Source organism: Podarcis pityusensis, assembly GCF_964106645.2.
Source record: "Podarcis pityusensis genome assembly, chromosome: 8".
Lineage (NCBI taxonomy): Eukaryota > Metazoa > Chordata > Lepidosauria > Squamata > Lacertidae > Podarcis > Podarcis pityusensis.
Genome location: NC_138033.1, coordinates 87,642,408 through 87,663,183, shown reverse-complemented (window position 1 = coordinate 87,663,183; position 20,776 = coordinate 87,642,408). Strand labels below are relative to the sequence as shown.

At 49.7% G+C, this 20,776-nt stretch overlaps 1 protein-coding gene across 2 annotated transcripts in view; it reads right to left on the bottom strand.

Annotated features, from left to right (window-relative positions):
- Nucleotides 1-20,547, bottom strand: part of CNNM4 (cyclin and CBS domain divalent metal cation transport mediator 4) — a gene marked incomplete at its 5' end in the record, with an annotated part of 45,474 nt that extends 24,927 nt beyond the window's left edge. The window contains one exon of one of the 2 annotated variants that reach the window (XM_081018536.1): nt 19,017-20,547. In XM_081018536.1, coding sequence (XP_080874662.1) covers nt 19,017-20,547 — 1,531 coding nt within the window. The remainder of the gene's footprint in view (nt 1-19,016) is intronic. The other variant, XM_081018537.1, reaches the window with a different exon arrangement.
- Nucleotides 20,548-20,776: the final 229 nt, after the last annotated feature.

Genomic DNA, 20,776 nt, shown 5'->3' with positions numbered 1-20,776 from the left:
TGCTCTTCTTGACACCTGCTGGAACATTCTTGGTCAGACAAGCCGACTCAGGTGCTTAGAAAGTTGAGGTCATTTTAATCTGTCTTAGTATTTTAATTTTTGCATGTTTTATAGTATGGTTGTGATTTTTCCTCGATTATATTGTTTTATCTTTTTGTAAACTGCTTTAAAGTTTTTTACACTCAAGCAGTAAATAGATTTTATGAAATGAATGAATTAATATTATGGTCTACAAAAAAGCTTTCCAGACTTTTCATGTTAATGACACACTTTTTAGACATGCATCATTTTGCGACACAGTAATTGAGTTTTACTAGCAAAGCAGAGGTTAAACTAACCCCTTTCCAGTCCTGGGAGGAGTGTGGGAAGGCGCTCGTGCAAGACACCTATGCCACTGCAGCCGGCACACTAACGGGTCACAACACACAGTTTGGAAAGTTCTGGCTACAGTGATTGTTGGAACTCCGTTCAACCTGTGACTCCACGCAGCTGCTCAGTGAGAAACAGAAACTAACAGTGATAACACCGCCTTAGAATATGGCTTTACTCCACCAGGTATAATGCCACCATTCACTGGCAAGTAGCAATAATGGCTGATTTCAATTTCAGCATCAAACATCACCGTGGGAAGTCCAAGGTGGAAGCTGATGTCCCTTGGCTAGTGAAACTAAGAGATAACAACTGATGCTGTCCTCGCAATTTTAAAACCTGCAGATAGACAGAAAGAAGACACTGTGTCTTGGGTGGCAGCTGTTACCTGCCAAAGACAAGATGCTGTTTTTCCTAACATCTAAAGCTATGGGATGCAACAGTTTGTATGAATATTTTGTTTTTCTGTTAATTATGCTGCTTTAAATGTACCATATTTTTTGCTCTATAAGACGCACTTTTTCCGCTCCAAAAATTAAGGGGAAATGTGTGTGCGTCTTATGGAGCGAATGCAGGCTCCTTGGCTTCAGCGAAAGCAACGCAAAACCTCCAAAGCGCAGTAGCAGCTCCCCCTGCGCTCCAGAGGCTTTGCGTTGCTTTCGCTGAAGCCAGGAGAGCGAGAGGGGTTGGTGCGCACCGACCCCTCTTGCTCTCCAGGCTTCAGGGATAGCCGCCTGAAGCCTCCGGAGCGCAGGGAGAGCTTCCGCTGCGCTCCAGAGGCTTTGCGTTGCTTTTGCTGAAGCCAGGAGAGCAAGATCCCTCTTGCTCTCCTGGCTTCACTTCGCTGGAGAGGCGCTGCACACCTTTCCCTCTCTGCGCAGCGCCCCTTCAGCCAAGCGGGAGGAGAAATGGAAGGGGCTCCGTTTCTCCTGCCACTTCGCTGAAGGGGCTCTGCGCATAGAGGGAGAGATATTTTTTTTCTTGTTCGCCCCCTCTAAAACTAGATGCGTCTTATGGTCCGGTGCGTCCTTTAGAGCGAAAAATACGGTATATTGTATATTTAACCTTCATATATAGTGCTTTCGCATTTTGCAATGCTTTATTTGATGTTTTAATTTAGATTGTAAACTGTTTATCATTTTTTTTTTTAAAGAGATAAAGCTGTATAGAAATGATTTAAATAAATTAGTCATTTTTGCCCACACAACACATGTGCAAAGTTCTTCTCCTGAACCTTAGGCAAGGCACTGAGCTTTTGTTATCCGGGAAGCAGGAAACACACAAAGCCTTGAGAAGCAGATCCAAATGACTCAACTCAGCCCCTCGCTCAGCTCCAAGCCCCATCCTTGCTTTATCAAACTACCACAAGATATGGTGAAGGTCACAAATTTGGGGAGCTTTTTTAAAAAGAGAGAGAGGGGAGGACAAAATCATGGAGAACAGATCTACCAGTGGTTATGTCAGCCATGGCAGACTGAGTAAAAGCTCAAGGCAATATATCGCCAAATGCCAACAGGCACTACCACACTTTGTGGCTGTGAAAACATGTTAATTGTATGTCATGTGGGGGGACACACCAAATTGTGTGCAGCATGATGCTATGCACGTTTACTCTGAAGTAAATTCCATTGAATTCAATAGGATTCACTCCCTATAAAAGACTGGATTGGACTGGAAGATTAGATATCAACGGGAACACAAGTTCATCGAGGACTGGGAAAAATTTACTGAATATCTGAAAAGTACATGTGATGAACAAACAACGCTAGTGGGATTTAAAGAGGCTTTGTGAAAGGTAGAGGAATATTTGTTAAACAGAAAGAGGATTGAAAAAGTAATATTAAAATGCAATATTAAACTTAGAAAATGTGTAAAAATGGGAAAATATGGATGTTTGACAGAGAAGCTGATGGAAGTCCAAAAACTGAAATTTGTGAAAATTTGTTTGATGTTGGAATTGATATAATGAAAAATTTTAATAAAAATTATATTTAAAAAAAAAAGAACGGACCTCCAGAACGAATTAAGTATTTAACCCGAGGTACCACTGTACTGGGCTGGACAGTCTGGCTCGGCAGAAGGCAGCTTCCCAATTCCTAGCTCTGCAACATACACAACCGTCCCTTGCTGGGAGGTTTCAGTCTGCTAGCGCTGCCAGACTGCTGTGTGCTCTGTCACCGGGTTCCCAGACAGCCATAATTGAAGAGGATTAAGTCACACTAACTCCAGTTCCCAAAATAGGCAATGGTGACCTCACGCAGCAAGAAGGCTCCTGCGGCCAGCAGTGACTCCGTGCAATGCCATCATCAAAGAACCTGGGAAGAGATTGGGGGATTGCTCCCCCCAGTCCAAAATACTTCAGGCAAGTGGAATTGCAGGAGACCCCTAGTCCACCCCCTGGATTTCTGCATCAAGCACCATAGATTTTAAGCTCTCTTACTGCATGCCAGGTCCACAGGTCTTACTGCATGCCAGGATGCTCCTGCGAGATCGTGCAGGAACTTGGGTGGTGTAGTCGGGACCCAGTGGCATAGCGGGGGGGGGGGCTGGCCCCAGGTGCAAAAATTTTAGGGGGCGCAACCAGGCACCCATCCACAGGTGCCTGCTTGGTGGCAGGAATTCCCGCCCTGCCCTGGCAAAGGCGGCAGAGCAGCCCACTGGGGGCTGCCACTGCCAAGCAAGGCGCATCCTGGCAGGACCTCTCCCCAGGTGCCTGTCCTTCTCTGCCTGCCAGTCGCTGCCAGGGATCTCTGGGCCCTGCACTAAAAAGAGAGGGTGGAAAGGACACCAAAAGCCAGAAAGTGAAGCAGTTGATGGTGTGAATGTATACAGACAGACAGAAATGCAGGCTTACTCAGGATGAACCCCCTCAACCTCAGGGCACGGTGTTTCTATATGGCAGGCATTGCAGCCTTTGAGCCTGGAGGCTCCGTTCATTCCAATTCCAATTATCATAATCATTAGCTTTTCCATCTCGCCTTTCCTTCAAGGAGCTTGAAGTGGTGTACATGACACTCCCCCCCCCCCCCGCTCGCCACATAATCTTCACAACAACCCTGTGAGCTGATGACTGAGCAGGGGACTTGAACCCTCGTCTCCCAGGTCCTAGTCCAATACCCTAACCACAACACCACACCGCTTTCTGTGCCGGTTCAGCTGCCAAAGCCAATTAAGAACCCAAGGATGGTCTTGCTGGGTCAAATCCTAGTCCAACATCCTTGCTTGAATGCTAAAGGCAGCCGGTTTGTCTTGTTGCCTCACCACCCCCTGCAAACTGGGATTTATGGGGAAATGCCTCTATATATCAGAGAGACCTGTGGCCCCTTAAAGACTGAACAGTTTGCTATGGCACAAGGTTTTAATGGGCAAAAGCCTTAAGAGTCCTTGGCTGGTTAGCCCTCATGGTATGTTAGGGAGCCCAAAGCCATTATCTCTGTGGGAGCGATAAGGCAGTGTGCACCAGATTACTGCTTGCAAGCAGGAAGCCACAATAAGCCACAAAGGTTCATCACTGTGTGCACACGGGGCCAGAATGGCTTCATCAGAAACACCAAGCGGCCACCAGGGTGCCAAACTGGACAAGACACCAGTTTACACAGAAAGAGTGTGAACGGCTTAAAAAAACCTAAATAGTATGCATGGAAAGTGACAGGGAAGGAAGGTTAGGGGTTTTAAGCCCCTCCCCACGGTAATCATGACCCATTTCAGGCTGGTTATGGCTGCTATCTGCACTATAAGAAAAACTTTATAGGCATGGATGGAGTTTTCCTTCCAACGCAAGAAGAAGGCCTGGGGGAAGCGGGGGGGGGGGGGGGGAGAGCCAAACTGGATTGGAACTGCTGGGGGGGCGGGGGGGGGCTATGATCTAAAACCCATATGCCCTTCCTCCCACACCAGGATGCAGTTCAGATTGCCCCCTCCGCACCTCCAGGGACCAGGTATTTTACTTTTAATAAGCCATCCACAAAATCGCCAATTGCATTTAGGGTGCTTCGTCTAGCTCGGTCCTTAGCTGAGTTGCTGCAACAACTCTGAGTACAGAATTTATTTAAAAATAACTAAACCACAAAGCAAGGACAGAAGGTCAAGCAATACAAGAGAGAAAGCACTGCAGGTGTACCTATGAACACGAGATCCAACCCAAGGAAGAGGAGAGCCCATCAAGAGGGGTGTGACTCCCTTCTGGCGAGCTGCCACTGGGTGAGGCACATGGGCAGGGCCAGATCCGCAGGGCAAATAGGCACCTCAAGGAGAAAAATCATTTTCTGTAGTGAAGCAGCCACACCCAGGATCTGCTAAGACCCAAGGTCTCCACTGTCAGATTTGCTAATGAAATCCATTTTCTGTTTACTTCAGCTTCATTCTGAAGTTTCCCTTTGGGGAAAGTGGTAGTGTTGTTTCAACTAAAATGGAGGTTCCCTTATTCATTTAATGAATTCAAAAGATTTGTTTTATTTATTGGACATATTTATCCAGCCTTTCTTCATGCAGGAGCCCAGGGTGGCAAAATGCATCCTTAACAAAACAACCATAAATCCCACATTTGCGGAGCTTCATGATCCGGCACCGGGGGGGGGGGGGGCATGGAGAGAAGGTGGGGCAGGGCTGGCGCGCGTCTTGGGGGCGTGGCGCGACAGCGGGGGTGTAGCGTCCAGCACGGGTGGGGGGGCAGCCACGATGGCACGCCACTGGGATTGCGCTGCCAGGGGCGGTGCGCTCCCCCCACACTCCTCTTCCTCCGCCAGTGAATCCCCAAAAAAGCAATCTAAAAATAGTTTAAACATTCTAAAAAGAGTTACAGTTAAAGCATTCTAAAAATATTTTTTCCTTTAAAAAATTGTCTCATTCAGTGATCTCAGGATCCTTCTGCTGTCAAATCCCTGGGAACACAGGAATGTTCAAATTCCTCCTGAAAGGCCCCTCCCACAAACCGCAGGGTCCCAGGCAGCAGTTCTGGGATCTACTTTGGAATATAAGAGGCTACCTTGTATTGTACCAGGTCAAATCACTGCTCCATCTAGGTCAGTATTGTCCACACTGGCAGAGAGCAGCCCTTTGGGGTTTCAGATGGGGGAGAGTTTCTGCAACTATAAAATCACTCCCCATCCACCCGCGTTATGCAGCAGAAATGAAGAAACCTCAGGCTTTCTTGGGCAAAAGGACAGTAAAATCATTTCTGATACAAACCCGTATTGCCGGGCTAAGCACATGCTCAGAGGCTGGGGTGGGGAACCTTTTTCATCCAAAAAGCCACATTCCCTTCTCAACAACCCTCCAGGACTCCCTCAGAGCAAAGCGAGTTCCCTGCCCCTATCTAAGCCAAAGCATAATCTGCAGGCTGGTTGCAGCCAGGGGCTCATCTGCACACCACAAGTCCGAGAAAAGCAGCCTTGTGGTTGCCCACAGTTAACGGTGTCTCCTTTCCACAGGAGCAGATAAAACTCAGGATGCTGGACTCTTTCCTGTTAGGGACCACAAGGGAAGCAAAGGCAGCTGAATGAGTGGGGCAGGAGGGGCGGATTGGGGAGGCTCTTAAAAGAGGAGCAGTGTGATGCGAATGTGTGTACACAGCCTTCGTCAGACCACGGGGCCATCTAAGATGTCTGTCTACTTCGTGGACAGCTCCAGGGTTTCAAGCAGCCCTAGCTGGCCCTTCATCACCATCATTCCCATCATCTCTGACCACTGGTCCTGCTAGCTAGGGATGATAGGAGTTGCAGTCTAAAAACAACTGGTTTGGAAAAAGTTTGGGAAACACTGGTGTAAAGCATAGGCTCTGTCAGTGAGCTGGAGCCCTTTGTAGGGCCAAGTAAGATTTCAGTCCTCATAATTCTAAATGAATTCTAAATAGGAACACAGTAATCTGCCTTGTACAGAATGAGATCCATGGTCCGTCTGGCCAGAATGGTGTATCAACTAGCAGCAACTTCAGTCAGATTTCAGTCAGACAGTCAGATTTCAAGCAGGGCTCATTTTCCTGGAGCCGAAGGGCACTGAACCTGGGAATTTCCATGTGCAAAGCAGACTTGAGCCAAGGGGCAACAGTCCCCTGGAAATTTCTCCTGGGAAATTCATGATGGAAATTCATGGTGGGAGCTGTGCAAAAGGATCATTCTAAAACTATTGGTTTGCCTGTTTTTATACAGGGTTACATATTTGGGCTATAAACAGAAAATCTAATTGTAAAAATAGCTGTCCCCTCTTGGCCCTGCCCGGAGGAATCCAGCTCAATCTGAATCATCACCCATCACAAAAGTAATAGACTCATAATTGCAGAGTTGGAAGGGACAACGAGGGTCACCTAGTCCAACCCCCTGCACTATTCTATTAATGCAAGAATCTTTTGCCCAGTGTGGGGCTCAAACCTACAACCCTGAGAGCAAGTCTCATGTTCTACTGACTGAGTTATCCCAGCTCGTCCAAGGGCATATGGACTAGAAGTCCAGAGATTCAAAACACTACCAGGATGCACAGAAAGGTAATTTTGGGACATTCCAGGACTATCTGAAAGATACTGTCACACGCAAGGCAGAGGCACCGTATACAGCAGGGGTCAGCAAACTGACAGGGAGGGAGCCGGTCCACTGTCTCTCAGACCTTGTGGGGGGCCGGACTATATATTTTTTCGGGGGGGGGGGGTTTGAACGAATTCCTATGCCCCACAAATAACCCAGAGATGCATTTTAAATAAAAGGACGCATTCTACTCATGTAAAAACATGCTGATTCCCAGACCGCCTGTGGACCGGATTTAGAAGGCGATTGGGCCAGATCCAGCCCCCGAGCCTTAGGTTGCCTACCCATGGTATACAGAGTTACCCACGCCCACTGGAAGGTGGCAAAATCAGCACAACGCATCACACAGAGAAGCATCTAGCAGCAAGCAGCCTCCCATCTAGGGGCAAGGGCTTTGAGCAGACGATCTGAACCAGAAAAGCCGGTAAGAGAAGCAGGGTCACTGTCACGTAGAGGGGAAAACAACAGCCGCTCTCAGCCTTGTCCAAGAGGACAAAGTTAACTGCCCTGAGGGTGGGGAGCTTTGCTTCAGAAGCAGCGATGATAATGAAGGGAGTGTCTCTCTCAGTACACAAACCCTCCCAAGTGACCCATCTTTGCCCGGTACTCGTGACTCTTCCAGGCTTCAGTTACACTCGCTTCCCAATACCTGCGCACACACCACCTCTGCCCCGCCAACTTATTGGCCTCCTTGATACACAGCAAGTTGGGTTTTCTGGAAAATTCTCCTACTTATTTATTTGCCATTGCATTTGTATCCCATCTTTTTCTCTCTGTTTGGCAGAGAGTAAAGGAGAACTAAAATGCTTCTGTGCACTGAATTATCTTAAAACCTTTTATTCCTTCATTTACCAATGAAATGGTTGATCCACACACACACACACACACACACACACAAACGTGTGTCTCTTAGCTATGCTAGAGGGGGGAATCCTTCAGAAACCTGTTGCCTCAGATGGCATCAGAAATGGAGTTTCAGGTACATAGCAGAAATCCGCCTCAGGCCTGAACAAGCCAGAGACAGAGAGGGTCCCCTCAGCTACGTGGTTCTCCGGCCCCATCCTCAGATCTGAGGGGACAGGGGCAGGAGAGAGAGCTGGCCTTGGCTGTTTGTACTCTGATAGGCTTTAAATACAGAGGTGCTTATGCACCTGATTCTTGTTGTAAATCACTTCAGGACTGTGTGGTGGGAAGTCAGTTCCCCCTTTTTTGGGGGGGCTGCTTTGTAAGCAGGAATCCAGGTCCTTGCAGCGACCCAGCAGTGGGTGGAGGAACGCAGCCCACGTCAGCAGGATCCCCGGCTGCGTCACACAGCCCGGCCAATCGGGTTTGCCTGGGGGAGTGGCTACGACTGTTTAAATTGCGGCATGGCATGGGAAACCGCTTCCTTTTGCCTCCATTCTCAGGATCTCCCAGCCCGCCCACCCTCTTTTCTTGTGTGGATTGACTATGGCCTTGCTATGACTAATGTCGGTCGCCTGGTTGTGGGGCCAGGTAGGAATTTTTCCACTTGGCAAAATTGGCACTAGCCATTTGGCTAGGCATTGGGTAAGCCTTATTATGGGAGGGGAGGTTGTTGCCTCCGCCTGCCCCTCCCCTCGAACTCAGGACGCAAGGAAGAAACGTGTTAAGAGGAAGGTGCGCTTGGCAAATCCACACCTTGATCAACTCCCGCCCAGAAACCACTATCCCCACTGTGGAAGGATGTGTGGATCCAGAATTGGCCTCCAGAGTTACTTATGGACTCACTACTAAAACCGTTTTTATGGAAGACTATCTTACTTGGCTAAGAGTGATCGCCGAAGAAGAAGAAGAAGATCCCGTTAAAGGGATCTGGGGGTGTGGTTCCTGTCCGAAGCCTGGGTGTGGGCTAGGGTCATGCCATGACCCCAACTGTGGTGCTGGGGGTGCTCTTAATTGATGTATATTATAAGGTTCCCCCTTCCGGTGGTTGACCTTTATGAGACTTCCTGCAGTTGGGCAGGAGTCAGGATATAGTCTTGCTTCACCCAATTGCCTAAGCCAAACCGCTCACATCTGTAACCAATAAAGTTGCAGCCTTATTTATCCCATTAACCCAATTTACTTGTGTTTGCGTATTTATTTTGGAGGGTGCTGCGGGGCCCAGGGACCTCGCCACACAAGGTGACACTAACTCAAAGAAACCTAACCCTGGTTCCTTGGAACATACAAGTCCGTGTCCCCCCCCCCCCCGCTTTCTCCACCCACCATGGCAACCAGCATCCCTTTCTCTCTCAACTAATATTTGCAGATGTGCTACAAGTTTCCATATCCCAGCTTGACTCAGCATAAGTCGCTTGGAAGGTGGGCAGTAATTCTGCAAAGTTACCAAAACAAAAAACCAAAAAAAACCCCACACACCTCAAAGTGCTGACTCACTTCATTTTCTACAGGCTGCTGTTACTGCTGATTTGCTGTTGAGCAAAGTGGAACTGATGTTCAGCCACAAGCAAGAAGGCTGAAACCACAAGTTTTGCCTGAACTTTTAGCTGCAGTTAAGTTCCTCCACCCACACTCCTCTCTGGCCCATATTGCCCGGGGCCAGTCTTAGCCAGGAAAGCATTACATCAAAAGACAGGTTAACTTCTGCCATAACGTCAGCCATAGTTCCTCCTTAATCACAGCTAGAAGCTAAGGGGTGATGTTATCCAGGAAACCTGAATCATGAACAAACCTGGTTAGCATAAACCATGACTTGTGGTGATATTTATGTAATGCTCATGGACAACTAAAATCCAACCAGGAAAAAGATTTGTGGAAGCAAAATGTGATCCTTCAAGAAGGGTAACAGCTCAGTTGTAGAGCAGGTGTTTAGCATGTAGAAGATCCCTGGTTTTTCTTGGTTGTCTTAATTAATTGTAAGCTGCCCTAGGAGTTTTCGCAAAACCCAAGGGCAGGGTAATTAAAATATGTTAAGTAAATAAGATGCTTCTCACCTGCAGCTCAAACTGGCACACTTTTTAGCTACCTCATTTTGTGTGAAGTAGGCTTAGGGCACCACACACAAAACATACATGCTCTCATTTTACATTTTGGGATCCTAACAAACTCTTGGGGATCCTGTTCCAAAGTATGACATTTCCACCCCAGCAGGAAAGCAGGAGCTAAGCTCATTTGTAACAGGCACCAGCTCTGGCAGGAGCCAGTTTAATCCTATATCCTTCAAAACATGCTTTTGAAAGGGGTTAGCAGCAACCACCCAACTAGACCCCATGACAGCTGCAGTTCTTTTCTCAGGGCAACCAGAAATGGCAAATCTTTTCAGCTTTGCCAAGAGAAGAGGAGAGTATCCTCAGATCGAAGAGGCCAAACCTTCCCAAGTGTAAGCAAGATGCGGCAAAGGTGGCCTGTAGGGGGTGAAGAAAGTGGACAGGAGATTTTGCTCCATTTCTCTCTCTCAAAACACTGACGTTCTGGATTGTGCAGGGAGGCCACATTCACACTGCATGTTTAAAGCTCTATGATACCACTTTAAACAGACACAGCTTCCCCCAAAGACTCCTGGGAGCTATTAAGGGCACTGAGAGTGGTTAGGTGACTCCTCTTCCCCCTCACAGAGTTCCCAGGATTCTTTGAGGGAAGCCATGATTGTTTTAAGGGGTATCATATGCATGGTGTGAATGTGGAAGGTTGAGTCGGGGGGGGCAGGGTGTTTGCACACTGTGACTTATTTGTCCATCTAATCCACAGGAACTGGCCCCTGGGTCAGACCAAAGGGGGCCCATTTAGTCCAACATCCTGTCTCACAGCGGCCAACCAGGGACCTATATAGAGCCTGAAAGCAGGAACTGAGGGCAAGCGAGGTTCGGCTGCCACCTTCGTTCTACACCTTTAAAGGTTCCTCTTTCACCAGGCCTTGGGCTGGTTGACATCTGATGCCCTTTGAAAATGTGGTGTGGAAGGGGGGCTATTGGGTTGTCTTTGTTTTTATTATGTACTTTTTGTTTTTTATGTCGTGACTTTATGTTGCGACCAGCCCTGATATATAAGAGTATAGGGCAGAATACAAAGTAAATAAATAATTAACAATAAAATAAATAGCCACTCTCCCCACTTGTGATTTCCAGCAACTGGAGGCCTTTACTGCCTCTGAAGGGCCAGATCTGAAGCAAGGGCTTGTAGGGAAGCATCCTTTTTATCTCCCACCCCATATTCATGGTACCATACAGAACAGACTTCTAGAGTCAGACCATTTGGTTCCTTTAGCTGCACACTGTCTCTACTGAGTGGAGAGCCTCTCGGGGATTTCAGGTGGGGCCGCACCTGGAGATGCCGTGGACTGATGCATATTTTGAGGGGGGAAATGCAGTTTTCTCTGCCCCCCTTTTTTAAATGCACAGATTGCTACAGAACCAGGGTCCAACCGATTTATGAATGGAGGTGTGAGGAGCAGGTTCCACAGCTTGCCAGCAGGATTGATCAGCCTCTGAGAAAGGAGGCTCCCAGCACAGCAGAAATAGCCACAGAATGAAAAGGCAGCTGGCAGCATCTCCCTGGAAGGGTCCCAAACCGAGGGAGAGAAAGCAGGTAGAGCAGATGGCTTTGAAGTCAGGGAAGCCAGAAAGGAGGAGAGAAGAGTGGGTGATACTGCAAGAGAAAGAGGCTGGAAGAAGGAAAGGAAGGGGTTAAGGTTGATGAGAGATGGGGCTCAGCAGGTGGCCTCTGAAAGTAAAGGGACCCACAGGGCTCTGACTACCCTTGGGACTGGCAGAGGGGGCAGGGCCTGGCAGAATGCAGCCTGGCAGCCATGGACCAAAAATAAACTCATCCGTCCATCCCTGCTTGTCAGCCCTCAGATGCAACAGGTGAGCAGGAGGCTGAGGAATCCACCCATCTGGGAGTGAGGCTCTGGTGGAGGTAACACGGCCTACATGTGGCACATTTAGATGTACCACATACCCTCCAGCTTGGGGTGGGGGTTGTGGACAGAGCGCCTCAAGTTCTCAGAACACTCCGGGATCATCAGTCACTGAAACTCCAAGTTCCATGAGCAGCTCAGAGGCAGCTCTGCACTGCAACTAGGAGTTCAAGCCAAAAGCCCTGTTCAAATCTTGCTTCTGGCACCAACTCCTACTCTTGCCAAGCCACTCGCAGGGACTGGCAGGATGCTGGCAAGTGTGAACCAGGGGGAGGGGGGCTGGAGAGGAGAGGAGAGCAGTGCCCTGGGGACCTGTACCAGCCAAGAAGCAAGAATCAGAGGCAGAAGAAGCTTCAGAGCTGGAGGAAGAGGAGGAAGAGGCAGGCCAGGCAAGTGCCTCCCCACCCTCTCCTGCACCACTGTCTCCAAGAGCCAGGAGGGAATTGAAGTGGGAAGAGCAGAAGCAGCTTTCATGAAGGTGTCATCTCCAGCTGCATGAACTCAACCCATTGGAGGAAGGTACATAAACGGGTGGAGGGTGAGGAATCCCCAGTTGCTGCAACTGCTCCTTAGAGTGTGGACCTGGTGGCCTCCAGATGTTATTGGCAGCAGCTCCCATCCTCCCTGACCAATGGCAGTGCTAGCTGGGGTTGATTTAAGCTAGGATCCAACATCTGGAGAACTCCATGTTGGCGACCCCTGCAGCAAGCCATCCATGAGATGGCCATTTCTTTTGCAGTGAGGGCAGTCCAGCTCTGTGTCAGCAGGATGGCCATGGGTCACAGCAGTGACAGGAAGTTCTCCTCAGGTGGGGGTGGGAGGGAGGGTAATGCCTACAATTCAAGGCAGACACAGCCCTAGGCAAACAAGACCTGAAAAGCAGAGTAAGGTTCATCTCCCCTGCCACTCCCAAAACAGCACAGAGAGCAAGAGAACATTGCAGAGCCACAGTCCACAAAACAATGACTGAGTCCTATCAAGTACCCTCACTGGACAAGCCAGAAATTCAAAGGATGTCTCTCCAGATCTGCAGGATGGAAGACCCCAAAAGTCCGATCTTCCTGAAAGTAGTCACCTCTAACACCAAACAGGGACGAGGGAGTGTGTTGTTCTTTACCGACGCAGTCAGACATGCATCCCTCTGGACACTTAAGAGAAATGATGGCACCTGGAAAGAAAATCTGATCTCTGAAAGCTTTTTAGGATTGTAAGGTCTGGAGCAGGAACAGGAAAGATGGGATGCTGCTGACTGTTCACAGTATTCTTCTATAGGCTCTTATGTGTGGGTAACTATGAATGGCTTGCTGTTCTTGTCTGAATCAAAATACAACTTTCAAAGAATTGCACCAGTAAATGATGAATTCTACTGGTGTTGTGCAAGGAAGAACATCATAAGGAGAGTGCTGCTGGATCAGGCCAATGGCCCATGTGGTCCAGCACCCTGTCCTCACAGTGGTCACCCAGATGCCTGCGGGAAACCAGCAAGCAGCGCCAAAGCAACAAGAGCTCTTGCCCTTCCTGTGGCTTCCAGCAATAGGGATCCAGAACGAACTAAAAGTGCGACCCAGGGAGATTCAAGCCTTGGCCCAGCCTTGAGCAAAATCTACGTACTATTTATTGTGACAACAGCAAGAAGCAGCTATAGCAGACCAGCAGAAGAGGAGCAGGACTACTCCTCCATGGGCGTAGTCAGGGGGGCAGAACCTCAGTTAGATATGTATTTTTATTTTATTTATTGACTGGGGGACAGCTCCCCCCCCCCATGGCTACTCCCATGGACTCTTCCAGCTCTGCTGTGAGATCAGCAACTTTTGGATCCTCTGCTTCCATTAACTCTTTCCATTCCAGCTGGCTGAACATTGCAACCAAGAACAAGTGCCAGGGTTTGCTCTCGTCCACCTCTCATCCAATCCCTTTTCCTTTTTGTGTTATGCCTTTTTAGGATCTGGTCTCCCAGGGCATATGCTGCTCCTGCCTTCAGAGATTTAAAAAATCCTCTACACTGGTCTTTTTTCTTTCCTCCTTCAATGCTAAAAGGGCAGCAGCTGGAGGTGCAAATATATCCCCAAAGCAGCGCTTATTCTTCAACCCATCCTCCCTGGAAGCCATTCCCTGCCTCTCACAGACACTGGGAGAGGGGACCGAATGTGGTGAGGGAATTATACTCTGCTCATGCTTAATTGCTCTACACTTGGAGTATTATTTTCACAGGCTTCAGGAATGCATGCCTGCATTGAAAGATATGGGGCCTAGCTTTCGCTGGGCTTTAGCTCAAATTAAGCTCTGGGTTTCCACAGCCATTGTCTCTTCTTGTTTTCCCTCATCTGTTGTTGATGTGCCCTCTGGGGCTGGGTGAGCTATCGGGCGCTTGTCACATGCTCCTCCCATCGATTTACAGCTAGCGAGCTGTCCCTCCATCTGTGAACTTGTCCTCTGCCTTTTGCCAGTGCTCTCTCTCCCCCCTCCAGCCCACAGAGGATATTTGCTACGGCGGTTTGAGTAGATTCTCAGTTTCAAGTCCTCCTTAACAGCTCATTTTTAAGTGCTTGGTTCTTGTACCAGCTAAATGCTCCCAGACAAGCTGGCATCTTTTCCCAGAGCTATACAAAGACATTTTGGTGTCCAACTTGGAAAATCCAAAAGGCATCCCTCCACATCCCAGCTACTATGGGGATACACAACGATGCCACGTACTATCTAAATGAAGCTCACAGACCACTGGTGGTCCACAAACGGAGAACCCCTGTAGTAATGCTCCAATCAGACTCGCTTCTTGGCACTCCAGCTCCACCAACTGTTTCCCCCCCCCCCCGACACTTACTTTTCTGGCCACGGCCACTCTGTCCCACTTCCTTTAGCCATCCCGTCCCTTGACCAACCTTCTTAACCAGTGTTCGAAATTCCCCTTGTTCTAGGCACATTTTGCGACAGGGAGTTTCATTAGTGCAAGTAGTTTCTGAGCTCTGGGCGCAGTATTGTGGCTAAGATTTCAGATTAAAACTGCGGAGTGGAAGGAAAGGAGGACCCTCTTCTGCCTCCCCACTTCCAGCAACTCTCTGAAGACTGGAAAAGAGACCCTCTTAAGAATATTAGGGGGGTGGGCAGGGAAAGGGAAAGGACTAGACCATGTGAAAAATGAACGTAATATTTTAGCTGCAGTTCATTCATTTTCAGCTTTGTATTCTTGTTATAAAAAAGCGTGCCCAGACATTCCGTTGTTGCACCCATAACATTGGTTTAAAGTGCCATTTAGCTCCTAGCTTTCATATCTCAGTTTCTAACACTGTTCTTAACATTCCTCTCTCCTTGCCTCCAAACATGCACCCCTCCAGACCCTAGCACTGCAACTTTAAGCACTGTCCTCTATCTGCTGCTTCTTCAGGTTCCATGAATGACTGTGGATCCCTTCCTTCAACTCCTCTGGTCCCTGAAAAGTTTCTATATATACCAGAACCAGTTCCCAGTCTCCCAAACTATCCCTGTGTGAGGTCTATAATCCCAGTCAAACTGACAACTTTCCCTTCCCTCACCAAAGTTGGAGTGCAAGCTGTTTAAGTCCTTTGAGAATGGAGCATGCCAGCTCAGACCATTAGTGTCAAGGTCTTCAGTCTGCCACAAAGTATAGACACAAAGCTTTTAAAGTCTTTCAGTCCTAGGCCTTTGAAAAGAAGCAGAATCCCCCGTGCCTTTGGGGAGCCTTTCTGGTGACTCAAACATAGCAAGAGATGCAGCGGGAAAAGTTCATGAGACTATACTTTCACGCAGAGGGTCAAAGCCACCCATGACAGATTCTTGCATTTTAAGGCAAGAATAGCCAACACAGTGCCCTTCAGATACTGCTGGGCTACAACACCCATCAGCTCTGACCACTGTCCATGCTGGTTGGGGCCACTGTTAGAAACTTACTAAATCTAGGTTAAGGGCGCCACAACAGAATGTCTATTCGCCAGGAAGTTGGGACGATGACCCTGGGGGTCCCTTCCAATGCAACAATTATACGATTCTATGATCTTAACTAACTTGACTGTAGCTTGCTCTTCCAACAATTCACTTTTCCAGTATGCAACCGGAGAAGAAACACACACAGTGGAAATGGAAATGGCATGAACTATGGACTAAGGCAGATTTTTAAACTGTGGTCGCCAATCTGGTGCTCAGAAATCTCCACAGTTGGTCCCACTCCAGTAGCAAACTGTGCCTGGTGCCCGGCTATTTTTGAACACTGGTTGGGGCAGGTGGGAGAGGCAGTCCAATTTCATCTGGAGGGCTACTCCTGCACCACAAATCTGGTGACTGCTGGACGATCTCAGCTTTTAGAGTAATTCAATTAGGAGAGAAGCTTAGTATATCACTGAAACCTGGACCTGTGGTTTTGTTCACCTGGGCAAGCCTTGGTTACAGCTCATGGTTTGTTTGGAGAGAGGTAACCTATGAGCCAGGGCTTGGATGATACGCTGAGCTGAAGCACAGCTTAGCTGAGCTCAGTGCAGGAGCAAAGCAGCCACAATATGTTCATCATATTAAGCCATGGCTGGGTGTTAAATGGGCCGAGTATATATCTGAGGACTGTGCTGTTGGTTCACATCCTGTAGTTCTGCATGAGTCACAGATCTCAGTTTGCCTCCTCATTGCAAAGCAGTGGACACAATGGGCAGCTTCCTTGGAGGGTGAGCAATTCTGCATCATCTCTGCATCAGCAGTGACTGAATGAGTGACCAGGTCAAAACCAGTACTCAGCAAAATAACTCCCCAGCCATACAAACTAATTAGAACAGAGGTGATGGTTCACATAGAAGCAATGGGTAACCTCTTCTGAGGCCATGCCATCACACCCAATGCAGAAGTAGTTACTCACCCCCACTGGAAGGTGGCAACTGGCAAAGTCAGTGCAATGCATCATGCAGAGAAGCAGCAAGCAGCCTCACCTCTGAAGACAAGCACATTGAGCTCACCCAAGCCTTTAATTGTTGTTGTTGTTTTTTAAAAAACAATTCAGTGTTAATGCATTTAAACAACTGAATATTAATTCTCTCACGGCACACTGTTTAGAACAGGGGTCACCAACCTAAGGCCCATGGGCCGGAAGCAGCCCATGGAGGTCGTTTGACCGGCCTATGAACCATCCCTGAACAGAGCCGCCCGCTCACGCACTGTGCTAAACCAGCGCAGCACAGCACAGCGCGGGGACTCGCTTCTGCGGTGCCAGAAATCGCGTCTGTGCAGACGCCAAAAATCGCAGGCGGGCACACGATCCGACCCATGGAGGATCTCCGCAGGACCGATCCGGCCCAGGAAAAATAAACCTTGCTGACCCCTGGTTTAGAACAACTGTCTACAACAGCCTTTGCCAAGCTGGTGCCCTCCTGATGCTTTGGACTACAACTCCCACCATCTCCAGCCAGCACTGAGTGCGGCTGATGGGGTTTTTGGTCCAATTTGGCGAAAGTTGGTCTTAAAGGCAATCTTCTTCCACCCAAAGGAGGTGTTCAGTGTTTTGGCTATAAAGGGTCATTGCCACGTTACAAACATTGCAATGGCATTTAACCACATCAGAACTCTGAAGTACTTTTGAAACCTCAGCTAGCTTGCTCTTCACCCACAGACTCAGCGCAGAAAAGGGCAGATGCACTTCCTTCAAGCAGGAAATGAAGAACAACAAAATACATGCACGTACAGACTGAGTAGTTTCGCTTTTTCGGCAGGATTTCAACCATCATCCCATGAGGGCATGTTTAGATTGCAAATGCAGGAAGACATTCATATAAGGGTAACCCCCTCCCCAGCCAAAGGCAACCTTCCCCTTTCTCCTTATTGATACATGTCAACATGTTTAATTGTTGGAAACAACAGCAATACCAGGGTGCAATCTTCTTGTGCTGAACTCCTTTGAAATGAGGAGAAATGGTGCTTGTGGAGGAGAATTTCGAGGTGCAGCGTGTCTTTATGATTCACAGAATCATAGAATTGCAGAGTTGGGAGGGACACTGAGGATCATCTAGTCCAACCCCCGGCAATGCAGGAATCTTTTCCTCATGGAGGCTCAAACCCATGAGCCTGAGATTAAAAGTCTCATGCTCTACCAACTGAGAGACCCTGTGGGCCTCGGTGGAGCTTTGCAAAGAAATCAAAACATTACTGTATCCTCCAGGAGGGAAACGGGGGTGGAGCAGGGGGTGGGGTGGGGGGTCTTTGCAAAGCAACACACAGGTTGAGGCTTTAGCAGTGTGGCTTTAAGAGCTTCCAGCATCAAGCAGGGTTGACTTCATCTTAACATCTAGACTTCCTGGTACTCCTCCAGAAATGGTTGGAAACATCCCTTTGGCAATGAAACTGTATCAACAACTCTAAGAACTGAAGCATTTTAAATGGGGGAAAACATCACAGCAGTTAGCTGAATCGCTGAGGGCGTCCAATATACCTGCCCTCCCCACTTATCAACTCTCAAAGCTTTAAAAATATTTTTCTTTTGCAACTAAGTTTCCCAAGTCCCAGATTCTCAGTGATTCTTGTTTAATGCTAGAGAAATCAGCTGTAATTTTTTAGCCCTTCACCCAGCTAATCTGCTCCAAGGCGGGAAATATCTCATTTCTCACTTTCATCCTATTTGATCCCTGTTAGATAGCTTCCCTACATGGAAAAAATGTACATACAATGTAACCCCCCAAAATGGGCTTTCAAGACCTTGTTTCAAACGGATCTGATGTTTGTGTGTGTGAATAAGATAAAGGCTGTTTTATACTAGCATACAACGGGTGGGGGTGAATAGCATTACTCCACTTCAGAGTTTTGCTGATGCTAAAATTGAAGATAATTGTTAGAATGAAATGCCAATTCCGCTTTTCTGAGTAAATCTTTGTAGGACTGGGCTACATAACCTGTTCAAGAAGACAACCAAACTCAGCCCATTCTAGACTCAGCCTCTTCCCACACTGCTGTAAATGCAACATGAGAACGCACACGAGTGTCATACAGACACTCACTGGAGACCTGTGACTGGCTGAAATTCCTAGGTGAGAATACACTAGGTAACAAACCCAGGTTTCCCACATTAATGTGTGGGGTGGCCCTACAAGGGCACTAACTTCGCCAGTCTAGTATTAGATGCACATCCTCCCCCCTTTCACAGAACCATAGAATTGGAAGGAACCCCGAAGGTCATCTAGTCCAACCCCCTGCAACACAGAAATCCTGCCCACGGCCATCCCTGGGTGGACCAAACCACCAGCCTTCTGGTTAACAGCCATCTGCCTTACCCAGCTTGAATTCCTCCAGCATGGCATCCAACTTGGTGTCATGGAAGACAAAATGGACAGGGTGGTTGTAGAACTTGGTGATGGTCTTGAGGGTGGTGCAGTCATCAGGGTCTACAAAGGCCAGGTCCTTGACGTAAAGTATATCCACAATGTTGGACCGCTCCTCCTCAAAGACGGGGATACGAGTGTAGCCACTCTCCATGATCTCAGACATGGTGTTGAAATCCAAGATGGCGTCACTGTTGATCATGAAACAGTCGTGCAGTGGGGTCATGACAGTTTCCACGGTCTTGGTCCTAAGCTCCAGAGCCCCTTGGATCATGTTCAGCTCCTCCTTCACCAGGTCATTGTAAGGTTCCGTCACCTTCAGCATCTCCACCAGCTTCTCCCGATTGTAGACGGTGCCAATTTCTTGACCGAGCACGCAGTCCAGGAGCTTGCTGACGGGGAAGGAGAGGGGAAAGGTCAACAGCATGAAGAACTTGGTGACCACGATGGTGTTGGCCCCCACTGCCAAGCCATGGCGGGAGCAGAGGGCCTGTGGGACAATCTCCCCAAAGATCACGATTCCCGTGGTGGAGGCCACAACGGCCCCCAGTCCCGAGCCAATGAGGTCGTCGAGGAGGATGGTGAGCGTGGTGTTGACCAGCACGTTGCCCAGGAGGAGGGAGCAGAGCAGGTAGTTGCCCTTCCGGCGGATGGGCTCGATCTTGCGGGCGTAGCGCTTCTCCTTCTCGGTGCCGCAGTTCTGGACGATGCGCAGCTCCATGGGGTCCAGGGCCATGAGGCCCAGGTTGAGCCCGCTGAACATGCCCGAGAGGACCAGGAGGCAGCCGATGAGGATCACCTGGAACCAGAGGGGCAGCAGGTGCTTCTTCTCCTCCACCACCTGCAGGAAGGCGTCGCGGCCCTCCAGGGGCAGCCAGGGCTGCCCGGGGCCGCTCTGCGTGCACAGGACGTACAGCTTGGACTTCTCCGCCTTGCGCAGGAGCTGCACCTTGACGGAGACCAGGGCCGAGGTGTCCCGGCTCTCCTCGGCGCGCGGCTGCACCACCAGGTCCTGCGTCTTCTCGGGGCAGGTGGCGTTGGCGGCCTCGCCCCAGAAGGAGGAGGAGGCGTTGCCCAGCGGGCCCACCTCGGAGAAGGAGACCAGCTCGGAGACGCGCGCGTGCATGCCCAGCCCGTAGAGGCGCAGCTTGATCTCGGCGCCCTCCAGCACCTGGATGGGCGAGAAGCTGGCCGCGCCGGGCGCCGGCAGGTCGCTGCTCTCCAGCCTCATGCCCAGCACCCGGGGGGGGCCCGCGCGGGCAGCGGCGCCGGGCGCCGGGCACAGCAGCGCCACCACCAGCGCCGCCGCCGCCGCCGCCCCGGCCTCGCCCCCTCCGCCGCGCGGCCGCCCGCTCCAGCCCAGCGCCATGTTAGCCTCGCCCGGCCCGCCGCTCCTGCCGCGCTCGCTGACTTGGGCTCGCGGGCGCTGCGACTGGCCGCGGCCGCCGGAGCGCGCGGCGTCACGGGCTCGCCTCCTTTGCATAGCGCCCGCCCGCCGGGCAGCGCCGGGGCGGGGCCGGCCGCTTAAGGAGGCGCCCCGACCGGCCAAGGCGCGCCCGGCGGCCCCGGAGCGACTTCCAAGCGGCGCCCGGAACAACGACACTTCCCGCGACTCACAGGAGCCAAGTCCCGTGGCTGGGGGGGGGGGGCTTCGGCCCCCACAATAAAATATTTGAGGCGCGCCCCCCCCCAAAAGTTGGTGGACATTCCCA